Here is a 19,545-nt window from a genome sequence, read left to right as displayed (position 1 = left end):
TTTTTTGGGGGTATGGGAACGGAGATATATAGACAACGAAACAAAAAAGATATAACTTTTTTATTTTAAAAATAAATTTAAAACATTAATTAAACTCGGTCTTATTCCTATTGGTTAAGGATCGTGGCGTCAATTATAATCATGTCGTCAACTGACAACTTTCAAAACGCCAGCCACTCTGTAAGAATTTCTTTTCCTCTTTTTTCTTATTTAATTAATATTAAAACTGAATAATAATTTGTCCGAAGGAAAGTGTCGGTGGGGAAATTAGAGACTACGGAAGGTCACAAATAGCTGGATCTTGGAGGCCTTTCTCTTGACTGACGCGTGGCATAAATAAATCAGCCAGCCATGTGTACGGCGTATGATCCCGGACTGGGCATGCAACAAAGACTATGGTTACGTTTACCGTTCCTCTGTGTTTTCGGGTTCCACTCTTAAATCTCCTGACTTCTCTTTGATTGCTCGTAAACTGTACGAATACCTGCCAGCCCTTCGATTTTCGATGCTGGTTTTTCGCTCAACGATTTGACATGTCGTATGTCTTGTCTTGTTCAAAGATAGACAGCTTGGAAAAACAATTTCGATTACAGAAAACCTCAATTACTGGAATTAGAATCTCAAGTTAGGTTACAAAAAATAAATTTTCATGATTTTCGGTACACACAGGGTGTTGAAATTGTTATGAAAAATCAGAAAAAAAACCCCTCCCTGTCCTTCCTCTATTGTTTTTGCTACCCATCATACTTTTATATAGAGCATTAATTAGCCGATCAAAGTGGAATTCAAAGATGGTCGACACAAAGCTTATAAATTGGGATCCAGATTCGGTAGAGATTTTGCCCTAAGTTTTTATAGATGTTCCCTGAGATGAAGTCTATGAATCTTGATTAGTTTTTATAGATGTTATCGAATATTATATAGCCTGTATGATTTTGGCTAAATTTTAAAAAATAATAAAAATATTGTAAAAATCAACACCTGTAATAATACCAGCACAGAACGGGCTCCGAAGTCTCCTGATCTTGAGTGGAGACGCACTGAAAATATCGATACGAAAGTCAGTACACAGCCACAACTTGTATTCACAAATGATGTCGTCTTGTTTTTATTTTAAAAGCAGTGCTTAATCAAGAACAAAAAAATAAATAAAAAGAGAAATAATTTTTTAGTGGAGTTCCTGTGTTCCATGAAAGTATAAAATCATGACGTTGACAACGCGTTTTGTACAGAGCCCTTCGTGCTTGCCAGCATGACCATTCTCTAAGAAATTTCACCACCTCCAAAAATAGGATTTTTTCTTCCTATTGCCAATCATCGAAGTAGATAACAATGATCCTCATAAATGCTCTGCACACATGCTCAGCTGACAGGGGTCAGGCCCTCGGCAAAGTTCAGGGAATAGATGACATGGATTGACTCTCTCTTTTTTTAAAAAAAGTTAAAATATAAATATTATTTTTTAAAATTTTAATACATTTTAACTAAGTTTCAAGTCAGCCTAGTTTTTTTGACCGGTTATATTATACCAATCCTAATTTTCAACTAGATTATTTTATGTCAATCTTTTATTTGTGTAAAACCAGATCTAAGTTAGGTGACAATTAATTAAATTTTGAGTTGACCCACCAGCCTATTCAAGTTTCATAACCGTGTTGTGTAGAAGCTATTGCGTTTGTTAGGGGCATCTTTTGGATTTTAATTGAAGTAACTGTGGGTTTTAGACTTTTTAATCATAGCTTTTACTATCTATTTGATTATGCTTCACTGTTAATTGAATAGATTATTATTTTTGCAACAAAAAAAATGGTAGAGGTAAGTTTTTTTTAACAAAAAAAATCAAATTATAGATCCAAAAGTCTATGCATATTTTTAATTAAATAAATTGATAATTATCTATGCCAATAATTACAAAACAAAGTTGGTGCATTTATTTAACTCTTCTTATTTGTTGCCAGTGAGATGTTTTTTTATATATATATATAATGAATGTATAGATATTGTTAATGTATTTTTTAATATCAAGTAAAAAATATAACTATAAATCAAAAAATTAATATATAAATATAATAAAATAAAACAAAAAATAATGCGTGTTAATAAATATATGTAGGATTCCATGTTAATTTTTAACATTTTAGGATAATGTTGAGAATGCATTTCATCGTAAGATGATTCTCTTAACCAAGACATGTAAAAATGCTATTTAAAATACACACACACATATATAGATTAACGATAGATTGAGATAGATTTGTTGATGGAAATGAAATTTTAAAATAAAAAGATAACTAGCAAATATAAGAGACAGAGAATTATATATTTTCCACGACTATGGTAAAAGATTTTAAAAATTACAAAATTACCATTTCCACCGTAATTTATGTTGTATATGATGAAAAAGGGGCTTATAAGCAACGGCCAGCGGTGGAATGGCGCTTTGCGCCTTCTGCTGTCACGGGTTCGAGTCTTGGAGTTGCATGCCTGTCAGCCCCGCGCTGCCTTACCTGCCTGCTGGGTTTGCAGGGTGTTCAGTGGGCCGTGGGGATTAGTCGTGGTGCGCGTAAGCTGGCCCGAACACCCCACGTAAATCAAAAAAAAAAAAAAAAAAAAAGGGGCTTATATGTAACATAAATTTCATATGCTTCTTTCGGCGTGAGGTGGCTTATAATGGAATTCTCAAGGCTCTCTTGCCTTGTTTGCAGGCCCATTTTGTAATTCAGGAAGCAGCATCAACTAATTAAAAACTCCATGCAAGTCGATTTCTTTGATTCAGTCCTTGCTTGTAGCACCATTTTTCATGATTTTTTCTTTAAATCAAGGGTTGAAATTAGCTCGTTTAAAGAAGAGAGCCCTAAAGTTTCAGACATTAGATCCAAAAAATTACAACAATAAAATTAATATTTTTCATATCCAGTTTGAGGATTAATCTAAAAAAAAAAAATAGGTTATTGAATTATTGGACCAACACAAGAGCTATTGGGTTAGTTACTTTTATTAAAATAATATCATCTTATTTTTTTCTTGATAGACTTAATCAGGTCAAATATATTACTAAAAATTCAACTATATCAATGAAGATTCTTTGGATTAATAAATCAATGAAGATTCTTTGGATTAATATATTATTCTATTTAATTAAAAGTTTACTCTAAATGAGTTTTGGATTATCCTAACGAGACAAAATGGTTTGTTAAAAATCTATTTAAAGATGTGGTAAATTTTATTTTTAAAAATATTTTTTATTTAAAAATATATTAAAATAATATTTTTTTTATTATTTTTGAAATTTATTTTCAAGATTAGAATATTAAAATATTATAACCATCTAAAAACATAAAAAATTAAAATTTATATATAAAAAAAACATGATTATAAGTGTGATAACATCAAGCCTAGTGTCACTCAAGCTTAGGATGGGAGAGGGGGAGATTCCAAACAAGTACGGGCTGAACAATCTCTTTCAGGCATCACGTTCTACAGGGGCTCTTTCAGTTTCAGCACTGCTTTAAACGAGATAGTTATTGCTCGCACCCCATCACGCCAATGTCATGCTTATGCAATAAATTCTAAATTATAAATAATATGTTTTTCACAGATAAACAAAGTGAAAAGCCGACAGTTTTATACAGTTCCAGGGGCTGGAATTAGAGTTTTAGAAATGGGGTGTCGAAATGATTATAGTACAATTTCGAGTGCCTTGATCCTCTCTATACATTTCTTGCGTTAATGTGTCACAGGTCGTCATGTTAGCCTAAATAAACCCCAAAAAAAGTTGTTTCGATGTAAAAAAAGTTGGAATTGACCAGCTCCACCTCATCTATAAAAATGATAACTATGATAATTGAAGAAAAAGAGAATTTTATTGATATTGGGAGAATGATTGTCTGGGATTACGAAACTTTGGACAGGCGCCATTGCTGGTGTTTATATAGAGCTGGACAAATCAACAATGAAATTAAATATTATTTGAAAGAAAATTGTGAAAGATAAAAAATATAACAGAACTTAATGTGTTTTTACATAAACATGACGTTGGAGTGAACATTAATGTAAGATACTACCATTGTGGGGCATAACTAGAGATTGTAGTGGAAAGGCCACCATACCAGTCCTCAAAAGATGCTCTGCAAATGCTGGCAGTGTCTGCGAAGAAAAAGTGATTGTCTTTTCTCCAATTATCAAATGAAACAAGATTTATCGCAGAAACCTCAATCCATTCCAAAGTGGAACAAGCTTTGTATCTCCTGGCGTTTCAGCTTCAATGAAGGGCCAGAAGTAACCCGAGATTGGTGAGCTTCTTGAACATAGCATCTCAAAAAATGGACAACCAGATAAATATTTAGCCTAAAAGTTCTCTTGCATACCAGTCAACTGGAGAAGCTCTTACGGGATGTGGACTGATTACAAAGAAACCGAGCTGTAAGAGTGCAAGGCCAGCTGATGCCTGGCCGAAGTGGAGTCAAGTCTTGCATGAGCCCCTTAACTCTCGTATTCAACGCAAATCCTGTCCAAGTATCAATATTCATCTAGTTCATAGCAAATTATTAATTCACCTGTCGTTGGACACTGATTCATAATCCGAGAAAAGGTCAATTCATCTGCTTAACAAATCCCATTGGTTCGAACATTTTACCAGGTGGAACTCCTTGATCTGAATTCACTAGTAAGAAGTGTGATTCCATGCTGTTTTAGACTCGTCAAACTTCAAACTTCCAGCAGTAAATGTCCACATATATCTCTACCACTTTGAGATGCCGCTGCTTCTTTCGTACTCAAGTAGGAAAAAATATTCACAAGAATTTAATCCGGAAATTCATTAAATGAATCCTGCACCATCATCCTGCCAATGCCAAAAAAGTGCAATTTGTATATTTATACATCTCATGCACAAAAGCACATGTGCTTGTCTACATGTCATTCATAGAAAATATTAGCTTGGTTTGAAAAATTTAGACATAAAATAGACAGTAAACAAACTTACAGAACACAAGTCAAACAATTATAATTGTATCCATAGTTGAATTGCTTGTAAGAATAGAAACAGACATCCATGACAGCTAAGCTAGACATGAGCAGCCCCATTCTGCCTGCTTTTATCTCTTGATGCATGGTTTCCTCGCATCTATCTTGATGCAGCTTTGCAATCCTAATCTGCCTTTCTGCCGAGGTTGCCAGTTTTTGGTTTGGGAGCTATTGATTAGCCTTCTCTTGCAATGGTCCCTGTATAAGGTTTTTCAGATGAGAATCAAATCTTCCCATTAGTGAGAACCAGATCTTCCAAATTTGTATTCCAAAAGAGAGGAAAGGATAGAAAAAGGAATCTTCCTAATTAGTGATTAATTTCAACAGCATTAAATCTGATCTCATCATTTATGTTGATAAAAGCAAGAAAAGTTGCTTAAAAATCACGAGAACCTATTTTGTAGCTGCTGTCCATTAAATTGCTAATCTACGGGGACCTCTAGCGGGTGTAGGAAGAGGATGCGTCATATTCCATATACGGAAGCATTAAAATTTCATAGAAGTAGCGTCTCCTCTTCAATAAGCAAAGTGTGAATCTCATGGATGAGTTTTTCTGATAGGCCATAGCATATAGACTAAAAATAAATAAATTAAACACCAAAAAGAAACCTTCACTTCCACAACAAAGTTCATCTTACTAACATTCTCTTTGATCTGATATTTTAATTGCACATGCTTTGTAGTTTGTAACTACCATCAAATACAAGGATGCAATAGCTATAATAGATATCTGTAATGCACCCCACTCAGCCTAATTTTAAGTAGCTTGAGAGCAAAAATTTGATGAAAATATCTTTGCTATAATTACATTTCTATCCTTTTCTTTTCATTTTCTTTAAACTTCATGGTAGTTCTCTTTACAAAACCACTTGGTGTTTCCTTGTTGCGAGGACTTACCTCGTTAATTGCACTTTTAGATCCATCAACTTTAAACAAGAAATAAACTTTCATAGTGTCCATCCCAAATGATTTCTGTCCTGGTTACCAGGCAGATGACAGTGGAGGACATTTTCAATCTTCAGGTGTTGACCATGAGGCATGATCCAAGTTGCAAATCCCACCATGATGAAAATAGTGGGTACATCATGATACATTGGAGGTGGGTTTCCTGTTTCCAAGAGAACCTATAATAAGAGCCACACCCTAATGATTAAAAAGGAAAAAAATCAAGAAACTTGCTGAAGCAGAAGCCCAGTGACATGAAAACAGAAATAGTTAACTTTAAACCATATCCTTCTAATTCAAGTTCACTCCTACCAGGCTACAAGTTTGATTGCTAGAACCAAAAAGATAAGGAATGAATTCTCCTTTGCCATTGTAATCTACATGCATTTATGTGCATCTGCTAAGCAACATGCATGAATAACATGAACACACAGAATTTCTATAATGCACTATTCTAATACATGCGTACATACATACATAGACATCTTGTATGGTTTGATTCAGCAATTTACAGGACAAAATATGTGTCAAGCCATTTTCCCACTTAATTCAGTAGTTATTTGTGTCTTCCTCTCAAAGCACACAAAACAATGGCAAAGGAATTTTCTCACCAACCTCAACTGAAATGTACAGAAGTTGGACTTCCATCATCATTTAACTGTCATTGCAAAAGAATGCTAGTTGCAAAAGAATGCTAGTAGCTACCAGTGAGATATTCACAAGGTGTGACAGAATTTGCCTCCAGCCCGCTGCATAAGACCCTCCCAATGAGCACAATCTTTCCTGCTTCTGCAATAAGCATTGGTCCAACCGTTAATTGACCTGATTGTGATGGATATATTGCCACATGTAAAATACCATTGTTTATCCTGTGAAAGAAGATATTGTTTTATTACAATATGCAAGTTTTAAGAGTAAACATCAGCATCTTAATGCATCTGTTAAAAGCAAACCAAAAAAATCATAAATATAAATGTGGTTGGGGCAATGACACAATTATGGGAAGATACAAATGGTTTCAAAGACTGATTAACTCAATAAAAGGCCCACCCACAGCTTTCCCTCAATTAATGCCAGCTTTTGGCAAGAAACATGTGAAAATAAAGCCAGAACGCTCCCCAAGCAATTACTTACCAAGATGATTAGAGCAGGCAACGTTTGGAACTATAAAGCATTATAAAACAGATGGATTACAACCTGCACCATGAGACCACCATCAGTACCCCGGGTTTTTCGCAAACAAGAGAAACTATTGTATTTGCAACGCACATTACCAAAGCCTCCCTTGTAGAAGGTTGAGTTAAAGTTGTTCCCATTAAATGAAACAATTTCCTCATAGAAAATCTTAGTTTACTCATTCATCAACATGCAGCTTCAGAGATGGTATATGAATCTAGCATTTCTTTGGCATTTGAGAGCTCTGATAGCTCCGTTTGTCCATGAGAAGTAATGCCAGTGGAGGGACATGCCATATGCATCATGTTGTGAAGCTTGGACATCTTCTTAACATCTGAATGAAGAACACAACCCTCAACTAACTTGGAGAATGTGGCTATAGTTTGGTCCACATTTGATGCTTTCAACTCATTTAAAAGCTTCATAGCTTCTTCCACATCACCTTGCTTACAAAAACCATTAATCAAGGATGAATAAGTAATAATAGAAGGAGAAATCCCTTCTTTTAACATTTTGCCTCTCAAGTCCAAGGCTTCTCTAGGACTGCCACTTTTACAGTATCCATCGATCAATATATTGTAAGTAACAACATTTGGAATTAATCCCTTCAGGTGAAGTTTATCAAAAAGTCTCCGTGCTCTATCCAGATATCCCGACTTACAAAGGCCATTCAGTAGAGCATTGTATGTAGTTATGTTTGGAACAAGACCCTTTTTCACCATCTCATCACGCAAGTTGAAAGCTTCATTCACATAACCAGCAGCTGAAAAGCCATGAATTAAGGTGCAGTACGTGAAATTATCAGGAGTAAAGCTTCCGTGCAACAGGCCCAAGAAAAATCTCCTTGCATCATTGACCTTCCCAGACTTGCAAAGCCCTGCCATAGCTATATTGTACACCACATTGTTGGGGAGAGAAAATTTAATAGCACTTTCATTGAGGGTATCGGCAATTTTCCAGCAGTCTAGTTTGCTAATATCAGTATTCTGAAAATCTTCCAAACATCTGTGATCTAAAACAAGATCAAAATCCACCATCTTCTGCAAGAGCATATTTGCTTCATCAATCCTACCGAGCCTGTAGAGGCTACTGACAATTTTGCTGCAAATAATTACATTGGGAGCGAACCCCTTCCCAATCATCTCAAAATATGCACTAAAAGCTTTATCCAGTCTACCTTGATCACACCAACCAGCAATAAGGGCTCCATAAGTAACAACATTAGGGGACAATCCCCTAGTGTAAATCTCTGCAAGAAGATCTATCAATTTACTCATTTTCTTGGAAGTAAAAAGTCCAACAATTAGGGAATTATACATTTCAATGGAAGGAAAAATTTCTTCCTTTTCCATTTTCTCTTTAACTTTAAAAGCTTCTTCCACGTTTCCAACTTTACAATACCCATCACTTAGGGTTCTATATGTTATTCCATCAGGTTTACAGCCCAATTCCAGCATTCTTTTAAAAGTCTCCTTTGCGCAATCCATTTTCCCCATCTTACACAACCCATTGATCATTGTATTGAAAGCGTATATGCTTTTGTTTATACCTCTAGCTAGAATATCATCCCACAGGGTTAAAGCCCTTGAAAAATCTCCCATCTTGAAAAGTCCGTCTAGTAGAGTACAATAGCCAACCTCATTAGGAGTGACCCCTCTCTGTAGCATCAAATGCCAAAGGCGCAAAGCATCCTTGTAATCACCAACACGACATAAGCCTTTGAGAAGAGTATTATAAGTTACAACAGTTGGTTCAATCCCCTTCCGAAGCATCTGATCGCAAACATTGAAAGCTTTGCTACTGAGACCATCTCTACAATATCCATCCACAAGAGTACAATAACTATAAGAATCTGGCTTTAAATCCCACTTTCTCATACACATCAACAAACTCTCTCCCTCGTGAACTTGACCATTTTTACAATACCCGTTAATCAAAGAATTGCAAACAAATAAATTCATCTTCAATCCTACCTTCAGTATCTCATCCCTAACCCTGATAGCATCACCCATTTTACCAACTTTACAGTACCCATCTATCAGCACACCATAAGCATACTCATCAACAACCACTCCATCCTCTTTCTCCATCTCTCTAAGCACCTTCTCTGCTTCCTCCACCTTACATTGTTTACAATAACCCTTGATCAGCAACGTAAACGTAACCTTATTTCTCATAACCCCCTTTTCACTCATAAACTTCAAAACCCCTTTCGCCCCCTCTATATCTCCCAGACTAACATATCCATCAACCAAACTATTGTAACACACTGCATTCAATTCAAACCCTAACTTCTCCATTTCCCTAACAAATTCCACCGCTCTCTCCACCTTCCCCGCCTTACAATATGCGTTAACCATAATTGCACAAGTAAAAACATCAGGCACAATATTCAACCTTCTCATTTGATCATAGACAAGAACTGCACTATAACTTTCGCCCCTTTTAACTAAATTACTCAACAAACTATTACAAGACAGTAAACTCGGTTTACGACCGTACTTCCCCATATTATCAAACACGTGGAGTGCATTCTTTACCATTCCTTTTTCTGCATATACTTTCAAAATCATGTCAAAAACTAACGGCGAAAACTTAAAGTCTTTATAAATCCTAACAAGCTCGTCAAGAACAAGAAAAGAAGTGTAATTATTCTTACAAAGAGAAGCCAGTTCATTTAAATACGATCTGGTCTCATCGTACATTCGAGCTCGAGATAGAATGTGAACAAGTTTACAGTAAGATTTAACGCTCGGTGTAAAATTAGGTTGTTTTGCGGCTAATTGGAAGAAATTAAGACAAGCTTCAGGATTTAACTTGAGTTTAACGAGGATGGAGTCTACAAGGTTATCGGAGAAATGGAAGTTAAGGTTTTCGAGGGCGTCAAAACGACGTAGGATTAGGAGACGAGAGATGCGCTCGTGGAGTTCAGGACGGGAGAGGTTGGATTCGTGGCGGGGTTTCCAGTGGATTGATTTGCGGAGAGAGGAGAGGAGGGGAGAAGGGGAGGGGATTGGAGAGTGCCTGAGCATTGAAATTTAAGGTTATTAGATTTGGAGATGTATAGAGAGAGAGCATCATAGTGAATGAATCAGCAATTTTTTGGCCATTTAGGAGTTCGAAAGAGGAGACTGCATTTCTCCGAGGGATGGAACTTGGAAGCTGAGAGTTTGAGTCGAGTGACCGTGTTGTCTCTTTGTCCTGGCTGGGGGCCGAGGGGCATATTTGCTAGACCCGACTCGAATTTGAGCCATAAAAAACGTTGTTTATAAACCGAACTCGTGGTTCAATCCGGAGCGAAACCAGAGTAGTGGGTCAGGACTCAGGATGGTTTATCCATTTAAAAAAAACAATCAAGACAAATATTATTTTGATTAAAAAATAAAAATTGATCTATTATTTTTTAAAAAATAACCAATACAGCATTATTTTGATAAAAATCTAAAAATAAATTATTTAGTTGATAATTAGATTTTGAATAGATCGAGTTTTGATAAATAAGTCAATCCAAATTTTTATATTAATTAGTCCTTGTTTTTTAAGTCGAATCGATCTTAAATTTTACAATAATGGTATAAATTATAGATTTGTTAGAATATCACATTAATTTACAAATTATCACATTAACTTGTATTGATTGTATTGTTAAAATTACTTTTTTTTTCTTGATATTGTCATTAAAACTCCAAATGAATTAGTTGGATTTTGCTGAAAAAATCAGATTCAACCAAGTTGATTTTTTATAAAAAGTTTTCCATTGGATTCTATTAGTGAAACCATGTAAAATTATTTTAATTGGTATATTTTAAATTATTATTGTTACTAATTTCAACCCTCAATTATATGGTGACATTCCTTTTACTACGCTCAATCAAGCTCAGCAGTACTGGAAAACACAAGTCATTAAAAATTCATAAAACTCCCTGGAGTTGGTTTCGTAATGATAATTTTATCATGCTAGCAAATAAAGATCACAATATTGGTGGGGGGAGGTAACAGTAATTATTAGAGCCATACATGTAATTTTATTGTATTCTAAAAAGGAAAATGATAACATCTTTACCTCACAATGTTAATTTGTTTTATTCCAAAAGCATTTTGGTTATATTTAATTATTCATAAATATATTAAATAGATAAAAATATTTTCAAATAAATTTATAATAATTAATGTACCATATAAAAAGATAAAAATACACAAGGTTTAGAGACAATCAATTTTCTTAAGAATGACAAAAAAATCACCACGTTCTATGGTGAATAAAAAAAATAAGAAGAGAGCTATAATATTTTTACCTTGTGTTTCAATTGTTTTGTAATGTTTTATAAAACATTTTAAGTATCCTTAGCGATATTTTAGAAACGGTTTGTTTTAAAAGTTTTATATGTGCGGCAGGAAAGTATTGAAATAATTTATGAATAATATTAGTGGTTATTTTTTAAATTTATTATCATTATTATTATTTAATAATATTTTAAAAAAATATATTTTTAAAATATAAAAATAAAAAAACACATCAGATTTAACAGGTTTAACAGATAGTTATCTAAGGAATGTATATAACTATTTGCCTCTTCCTTCTCCAATATTGATAAAATTGTTCCTCGACCAATGTCATTCCGCTTGGCCAACCCGACAAGTTTACCTGGTGAGCTCTTAACAAGATCCAAGAAAAAATTTAAATTAAATTATACTATAATTAATTTAGTTAAAATTTCGATTTGATTTTTTAAAAGATTAAAATGAAATCATTTTATTTTTTCCAACAAATCAAAAATTATTTTAAATTGATATAATCAAATTCATGTTAACCCATAATTTAAATTTGAAACTTAAACATGAAACAGCCAGGTCAGTGGTACTGGTAGTTGATTAATTTGCGCTTGTTTATTTCTACATTTCAAAAGCGTTTTTGAAAAAATTTGAAATTTTTTTATTTTTTTATTAACTTCAAATTAATATGTTTTTAATGTTTTCAAATCATTTTGATGTGCTGATGTCAAAAATAATTTTTAAAAAATAAAAAAACATCATTGGCATGTATTTTGACACGAAAAGCTATTTGAAAAGCAACAGCAACCACACTTCCAAACAGGCTCTAAAAGATCTTTTGGTATTGAGTGCCTAAAAAAAACTGTTTAGTAAGTTGAATAATTTATGTTTTTTTTTATATATATTGCATTTCGTGTTTTAAATTTTGATTTTTTAGAAATTAAAATAATATATTATTAATTTATTTGGCATGTAAAAATTTATCTTACATTAATTTTAACTAAATATATATTTTTTAAATAAAAAATAATATTTTTTTTAAATTATAACTGCAAAAATAATTATAATACCAAACACACATGTGTAGAGGTGTTTTAAAAGTGTATTTTCTTTAAAAAATATAAAATTAGATTTGTAATGTATTTTTATGATTTTAATATGATAATTTAAAAAATAATTAAATATTTTAATATATTCTCTTTTTAAAATATTTACACCACGATAATATTCACACAATATCCCTTTTTTTATTCCCCTAGTATCATCTCTACAACTCTCCCTGATTCCAGCGTAAAAGGTTCATTGATGACTTTGAGTAACAAGGATTGAAATAGAGACCATAACTGAACCCCTGCCAAGGCATGTGGTTTTTATATTTGTTGACTTGGGATCTAAAAAAATTAATTAATTATTTTATTGACTGGTATTAACTGCATTTAATTTAATATTATTTTATCCTAAAAAATATATTTTTATTTTTTTATACCGTTCACTTCTTTTTAAAAAATAAAAAATAACATGAATTGAATAAAAAGAATCAAATTATAAATAGATCTAAAAAATCAATTAATCTTAAATTAAAAAAATATTTAATTTATTTCACAAAACTAAAAATACAAATTTATAATTTACTCCACAACCATCCTTCTTCTATCTTCAGTTGATATTTTAAAAACAACTCAATATACAATAAAGACAAATATTCTATTGTACTGCCTGGCGTATCAACTTCTCCCTCTCACTTTACCGAAGGAAGACAGCGATCAAGTTTCAAACACGCACTCACATACGCCCTCTCTCCCCCTCTCTCCATTCTTATCTCGGCTTACTGTTGGTTACTGTGATAGTGGTGGTAGTGGCCAGTGGTTCGTTTTATTTCTTTTACTCTCTTTAAACTTCCAAGAAAAAGAAGCCAAAGGGGTCCCAGCACTACCCCAGACCAGCACAGCAATGGAGGAAAAGACCCGCCTTGACCTGGTAAAGGGATCCTCCATTTTGTCTCTCTTATCGTCTTTTACCCTACCAAAGTCCCACACTTTCATAAAATATCTTACTTTAAGCCAACCCAAGAAAAAAAATATTAATTTACACTTTGTTTCGATTTTCCATATATTTTAAAAAAGAGAGCAAAGCAACAACCTTTTCTCCTTCACTTTTACCTCTGATGATGATATGATAATGGTAATGATGGATTCTTGTGGGATTTTTCTGCAGTGTTCATTTCCTGAGTCTCGAGCCATAATCTCTGCAATTTTTATTTTTATTTTACCCCTATTTTTTTCACTATTAACTTGTAAAAAGTTTCTCAAAGAAGGGAAAAACACTTGTGAAAAGCTGTTGACCAGTAGCAATTCATTTCGAAAAGTATGCAAGGAATAAGAGTTGCTATGTATTTTAGCGTGGCAGCTTCTTTTTTATTTATTCACTATTTTTTTTTTAACTTCATGTGAGGTGCGATATACAACTTATTACTGCTATTGTTGTTTTCCTTGGAAATTATAGATTCAGATTCTAATACATTTCATTTCATTGTTTGGTGCAAGGATATATTAGCAAGCGAGTTTTGGGGTTTGTACATAATACTCACTCGTTACGATATTCTTTCAAAAAGCCTCAAATGGTGTTGATGTTTTTGAAAATTCCGTGGTTTATTTTCTCTACACAATTCATTTGATATGTTTGAAGTTAGGGCATGATTTTTTTCTCACTACTAATTTCAAAATTTTCTTTCTTTCTTTCTTTCTTTTTTTATGGAAGAGTAATGGTCACATAAAACATGCGTTGCATATTAATTAATAAGTATTACCTGATAAGTGACAACTGATGTGGAGCTTGCTTGGGCTTTCCTGAGGAGGTGCTGAATCAAGAGGGGGGGTTTAGGGGGATTCTCGACCAGGGGAAGGGCCCATTGTATAGAACAATCTATAGCGAAGTTTTGTGATACCAAGTTGACAAAGAATCAATTATTTGGGGCAATTTTGTGCCCGAGGCATGGTAACTGGTATAAATAATCATATTTCTCCTTCAAAGAGGAGTTGTTAGTTGATTCCCCTCTTCCCCAAATATCAATCAAGGACAGAGAGAGAAGGGGGGAAAGAAGAAGCAGAAAGATTTGGAGCAATCCAATTTGCCGGATCTTTGGTAAAACATGGGATCTCTAACAAGCATTTTGAATACATCTTTAATCTATGGATATTCATGGGATTCAAATCAATAATTTGCCAAATGGTGTATTTGTATCAATGCATCTTGTCTGCTTTGCGATTTGCTAAGAGCTACTGGCCATACTTATGAAGCAAACAAGTTAATTAATTATGATGCTGAAGTTGATAGAATTGTTTGTTACTTGGGCAAAAAGATTTCATTAATTGCTGCCATTCAATGATATTGGATCACACCTCTCATGTGATCTTTTCCACCTTGCAGGTGAAGCTCTGTGACATATGTGGTAATGGTGGTTTCGAGGAACTTATAGCAACCTGCTCTAAATGTGGAATATCTCAAGAACATCTGTAAGATGACCCTTTCTCCCCCTGTGCATGCTCATTTGCTTGTATTTGCATATATATGGCTGAATGGTTAATGCTCAAAATACACCTAGTTGTTGTGGAACGTTACATTTTATCACCGAGCTGGAAAAATTTACTTGTTTAAATTGGCTAGGCTACAATTTCAATTGTTTGTCCCTTCATTTATTTATTTTGCTTCCAAGTGGTATCTTAAATTTACTATTCTGTTGTATGATGTCGTGAGAATTATGTTGACACTTCTTCTTTTCCAGTTATTGCACGAGGGTTTTGTTCAAGGATACCATAGAAGATTGGATATGTGAAACGTGTACATCATGCACAGACATAGCTTCACCGGTTTCACTAGGATGTGACAGGAAGGGAGACTCACAGAATTGCTTTGATGCTTTGCGACATGATTCACATGATGCTCCGATAATTTCTGATGATTTGCGCGGGCCGCATTATTCTAAAAGGCAGCATGCAGTAACAACTGGAAAAGTGAAGTTTCTTACTGCTGAAGAAGTCATTAGATTATCATCAGGAACCACTAAAAAGGAACCTCCTTCAAGAAGTAACTTCAGATGCAGAACTAGTCATTCTTCTCTCACTTCAAAATTCTCTCCTACCAGGGTGCCTCCGAACCCCCCCAGAATTATCCCTTCATGTCTTATAAAGCCCTATGGACATGGCAGAATGAAAACCAGTTCAACAACAAATAATCAACAGTCTCCAAGAACATCAAAAGGTGATAAGTGTTTTCTTTTCATTTACTTTTTGCGCAGAACATTTTGTGTAAATGGCTGAAAAGATAACTTGGAAAACTGGAGGCAATCAGCGTGTAAGCTCTTCCTTGTACTTCAAACCATGCTTGGCAGCAATTTGATTTCTTTTTCTTTCTTCTTTTCTGTTTACAGGAAAGAACTCTTGCCCCATTACTGTAGCTATAAATTCTGATGATGAAGAGAGAGACCTGCCGAATATTCTGCCTAAGCTTAGGCTGTATCATCCTCATTTCCCTGCTTTGCATGTGACTTGGAAGTATGCTTCTCATCTCTATTATGTCTTTCTTAATGTGATGTATATCTTGCTTGGAATCTAATTTTGCTACAATTGGCAGACCAATTTCAGTAACTGAAAGGTTTCTGGGCCCTGCCTTTTCTTTTAGCAGGGGCCTTCTGTTACTTGGTTTGGCTTTGTAGAGTGGTTTAGTTATAACTGTTTTTGTTTATATAACATTTTACTTGGAGTTTTGGATTTGTAGAATGGTGTCTGAGGTCCCTATTTATATTACTGATATGCATTTTACAGCATTCTCTAAAGCATTCCACGCTTACTTAGAAACTCATTTTATAATTTCTATTGATTTCTCCTCTCTTTTCTCAAGGGGAGGCTTCAAGTTTGATGTTGCCACACAACAAATGTTTTATGGTGGATTCCAGGCTCAGCTGCCATGCAGAATACATAGGAAAGCTTACGAGTCTTCACGGAAGATTCCATTAATCCTTCAAGTTAAATTACTTCCACAATGTGATATTTGGGAAGACCTATTCCAAGACAGTTGTCCAGATTTCTGTGATATTGCACTTTATTTTTTCCCTTCTGCTAATATTGAGAGGTACATAGTTTTTGGAATTTAACTCTGTAGATTTTTTTTGGGACATATTATTAGCTCTTACTAAATGTTTTCCATTGATTCGCAGATCAAAAGAGAACCATGCTAGCCTATTCCGGCTTATGGAAACAGAAAATGCAGCGATGAGAAGTTACATTGATGGTGTAGAGTTGTTGATATTCACATCTAAACAGCTGCATGTGGAATCGCAGGGTAAGCTTTCTGTCTCTTTTTTCTGTTTTTCTTAGCTATCAGTGAATGAGTATGATCAGTGAATGAGTATGTTCATGTTAATCTTCTGATCCCTTATCTCTCTTGTTTGAGATCTTAACTAGAGTACCTTTTCTTTGTGAATATCTAGAACACTTGAATTGAATTATTGCATCAACCATAACTATATTGTTATTTGTCCTTTTTGTGATCGGACTGGAAGCTCTTGTTATTTGTCTTTTTTGTGATCGGACTGGAAGCTCACACCACTAAATAAAGTGCTAAAATCAACCTTTTGTAGTGGTACTGTGAGTAGGGGAAGGGGAAACAGGAGATAAAGGACAAAGAACCAAGTTGAGAAAGGAATTGATTATGTTGTGCGTGATTAGATTTGTGCATTTACCATCTGGGTTATTTTATCTTTTGACTGGGATCCTCATATTTCTTAGAACATGATTAACAGTTTAGATTTAACAAACATGAGAGAAGCCACATGCTTCATCTTTTGTCTTATCTTCGCATGCCTAGTTTTAAATTTGTTTACTAAAAGGTACTCCAATTCTAGTAATTCAAATTATGAACAGAGATATAACCAATGAACTACTTGTACTATTCATTTCCCTTTACTTTTATGCTCTTAAAAAAATTTCCTTGTCAACAACATAGTGGCGTGTGTTGATGGACAGACATAAATTTGATGGACTAACAGAACACACTATCTTTAACTTTCACTTTGGTCACTCGGAGATAAAGAGGTATTTGGTCTATAATAGATAGCTTTTAAAATATCTGAAATGGTCTATGTTAAAGCCCAAAGCATGCATCCTATAGTCCTCTTTCATTAATGGCTGCAATGTTGAGGTATCAAGCAAGAGGAAAAGGGAATTAGAGTCTAGTGGTTTATACCAGTAAATTCCTTTATGACTATGCTTCATATCTCTGGCTTAGATTTAGGCATTAAGCAAAACATTCATTTCAAATCTATGGCCTGCTAGGAATTGAAAATATAAAAGCAATTTGAGATTGCATGAAAAGCATTAGGCTTTATTCAGATTACTGGAAGGCTCTTGGTGGCCATGTTATCGTTCTGAATGTCCAATAGTCTTTGGTGCTGAACATGCGTGAGATTTGCATAATTTTGTTGATGCCTTCATTGACATGATTTGAATTTGTCTTCCACAGATATTATTGCAAGGTCAGGCATGGGAAACTTCTTATGGGGAGTTTTCCGGCATGCAAAACATGATAAAATTATTTGTAACAAATTCCCTTCATTGGCTACTCCTTTGGGAAGTGAACATGATGACCATGCCAACATGGATAGAGATGAGGCTGTTGGCATGGAAATTGACATGGTAGGTGGAACTGTTATAGGTAGGATTGATGTGGCTGTTTCAAAAGAATCATCCAGTAGGTTCTGTGTGGAGTCTAACAAGGAAACTGTTGATGGAGATGCCTTGAAATCCAATATCTTATATTCTTTCAAGGATTTGGATTCCACTGTCGAACATGCAATTTCTAAACCTGAACAAGCTCACCATTTAGTTGCTTAGAAGACAAGAGGTGATATGGCCTCTCTGGATCCCTTGCAGAGCTGCCTTGGAAAGTTTTCTGATGCTATGGATGACGCAGGCGTTCCCCCAGGATTTGTAGAGTCGTTTAAGCTGAAACTCAGCAACGTTTTGCCAGAGAACGCACTTGAGAGGGTGAATGGAGATGGAGATAGATATCTTAAATCTTACCCCACGGAGATCAAAACAGAAGTGCAAAATTCTGATAATCTTGAACAAGATTTCAGTCCTAAAATGCATACCAAATCATCAAGGCAGGGTGAATTGGTACCCCGGCTTCCATCCCCAGATGATGGAGGCTGAACGTGGCTGGGATTTCGAAGGGACATCCAGGTGTTGCTGGTGCTGCTGGAATCATAGGTGATGAATCTGGAAATTGGGTTCCAGGCTTCACGCGCAATCTGGGTAAGCGTAGGAGCTTCATGTCATCTGAGTTGTGGGGTATATTTCAGGGTTTAATGTTTGAGGATTTTCAAAGGAAAAATTACATTATTGTGCATGAAACAAATTCGAAATTTGTGGGGAACTCTTAAAAATAACGCTCCTCCTTCCAGGTGTGTGCTTTTGAATGAGAAAGAAGCAGAAGATGGAACATCTATCTTAAGGCCGTTGACCCTGATAATCATGTTAATTTGATTAGAAATATAAACTACAAACTGTTTGATACGTGAAGAAATAGGGTTCCTAAAAAAATGAATTTAATTTAATTTGATGGAAGATCATCATCAAAAGCTGCAAAACTTTGAAGGGGATAATAACACAATAAATACGTGTATTAATTTTATTTTTTAAAATCAAGTGTATTAAAATTTATTGTTTTATTAAATGAATGTGTTTTTTTTATTAAAAAAAATTGTAACAACGGAAAAGTTTGTGTGTATGATATAAAGACATTATTGATGTATTACTCAAGTAACAATGACATCATTTTATTTTTAAATCAATTTATAATTAGATGATTCAATTTGACTAATTTTTTATATAATTGTTATTTAAAATAACATTATTTTATTTAAAAAAAAAACTCATTCAAAATAAGTTGTTTCAAACAAAAATTAAAACAATAGTAGACTTGGAAGACGCGCCTATCCCCATGCTAACACCTCCAGCTCCTGAACCAAACGTTGAAATGAGTCATGTAGCTATGCCCTACACTCCCCTCCTAAGGACGTCAAATGCAAGCTAGCCGCTAGCTAGAATTGGAAAAACGCGTTTTCAAGAC

General features: G+C 34.3%; 2 protein-coding genes across 8 annotated transcripts; one reads left to right on the top strand and one right to left on the bottom strand.

Moving 5' to 3' along the window:
• Positions 1 to 3,844: 3,844 nt before the first annotated feature.
• On the bottom strand, positions 3,845 to 10,355 carry LOC105130428 (Pentatricopeptide repeat (PPR) superfamily protein). Of its 7 annotated transcripts, none has more exons than XM_011032941.1 (7): positions 7,245 to 10,355; positions 7,105 to 7,167; positions 6,676 to 6,839; positions 5,923 to 6,168; positions 4,985 to 5,223; positions 4,062 to 4,843; positions 3,845 to 3,937 (listed from the first exon to the last, which is right to left on the bottom strand). In XM_011032941.1, exon 1 carries the CDS (start codon positions 10,176 to 10,178, stop codon positions 7,332 to 7,334), a length of 2,847 nt encoding a protein of 948 aa, XP_011031243.1. In that variant the 5' UTR covers positions 10,179 to 10,355; the 3' UTR covers positions 3,845 to 3,937; positions 4,062 to 4,843; positions 4,985 to 5,223; positions 5,923 to 6,168; positions 6,676 to 6,839; positions 7,105 to 7,167; positions 7,245 to 7,331. The 7 variants fall into 7 exon arrangements, with proteins under 7 accessions (XP_011031243.1, XP_011031268.1, XP_011031258.1 ...); XM_011032966.1 differs by lacking the exon at positions 3,845 to 3,937 and having other exon boundaries at positions 3,945 to 4,259; positions 4,368 to 4,843; XM_011032956.1 differs by lacking the exon at positions 3,845 to 3,937 and having other exon boundaries at positions 3,945 to 4,843; positions 7,240 to 10,355.
• Positions 10,356 to 13,368: 3,013 nt separating this feature from the next.
• LOC105138011 (uncharacterized) lies at positions 13,369 to 18,818 on the top strand. Its single transcript, XM_011043991.1, has 7 exons — positions 13,369 to 13,395; positions 14,845 to 14,930; positions 15,200 to 15,675; positions 15,845 to 15,968; positions 16,315 to 16,545; positions 16,631 to 16,755; positions 17,935 to 18,818. The coding sequence occupies exons 1-7, from the start codon at positions 13,369 to 13,371 to the stop codon at positions 18,303 to 18,305; spliced, it is 1,440 nt and encodes a 479-aa protein (XP_011042293.1). The 3' UTR covers positions 18,306 to 18,818.
• Positions 18,819 to 19,545: the final 727 nt, after the last annotated feature.

Source organism: Populus euphratica, unplaced genomic scaffold, assembly GCF_000495115.2.
Source record: "Populus euphratica unplaced genomic scaffold, PopEup_1.0 scaffold2.1, whole genome shotgun sequence".
NCBI classification, from domain to species: Eukaryota; Viridiplantae; Streptophyta; class Magnoliopsida; order Malpighiales; family Salicaceae; genus Populus; species Populus euphratica.
This window is presented reverse-complemented; position numbering and strand designations above follow the sequence as displayed.

Excerpts from the sequence above, each read along its gene's own strand:
- LOC105138011 (XM_011043991.1), top strand. The coding sequence starts at position 13,369 with ATGGAGGAAAAGACCCGCCTTGACCTG. Across the intron at positions 13,396-14,844 it reads AAAAGACCCGCCTTGACCTG|GTGAAGCTCTGTGACATATG; the intron begins GTAAAGGGATCC and ends TCCACCTTGCAG. Across the intron at positions 15,969-16,314 it reads GCTTTGCATGTGACTTGGAA|GGGAGGCTTCAAGTTTGATG; the intron begins GTATGCTTCTCA and ends TCTTTTCTCAAG.
- LOC105130428 (XM_011032941.1), bottom strand. The coding sequence starts at position 10,178 with ATGCTCAGGCACTCTCCAATCCCCTCCCCTTCTCCCCTCCTCTCCTCT.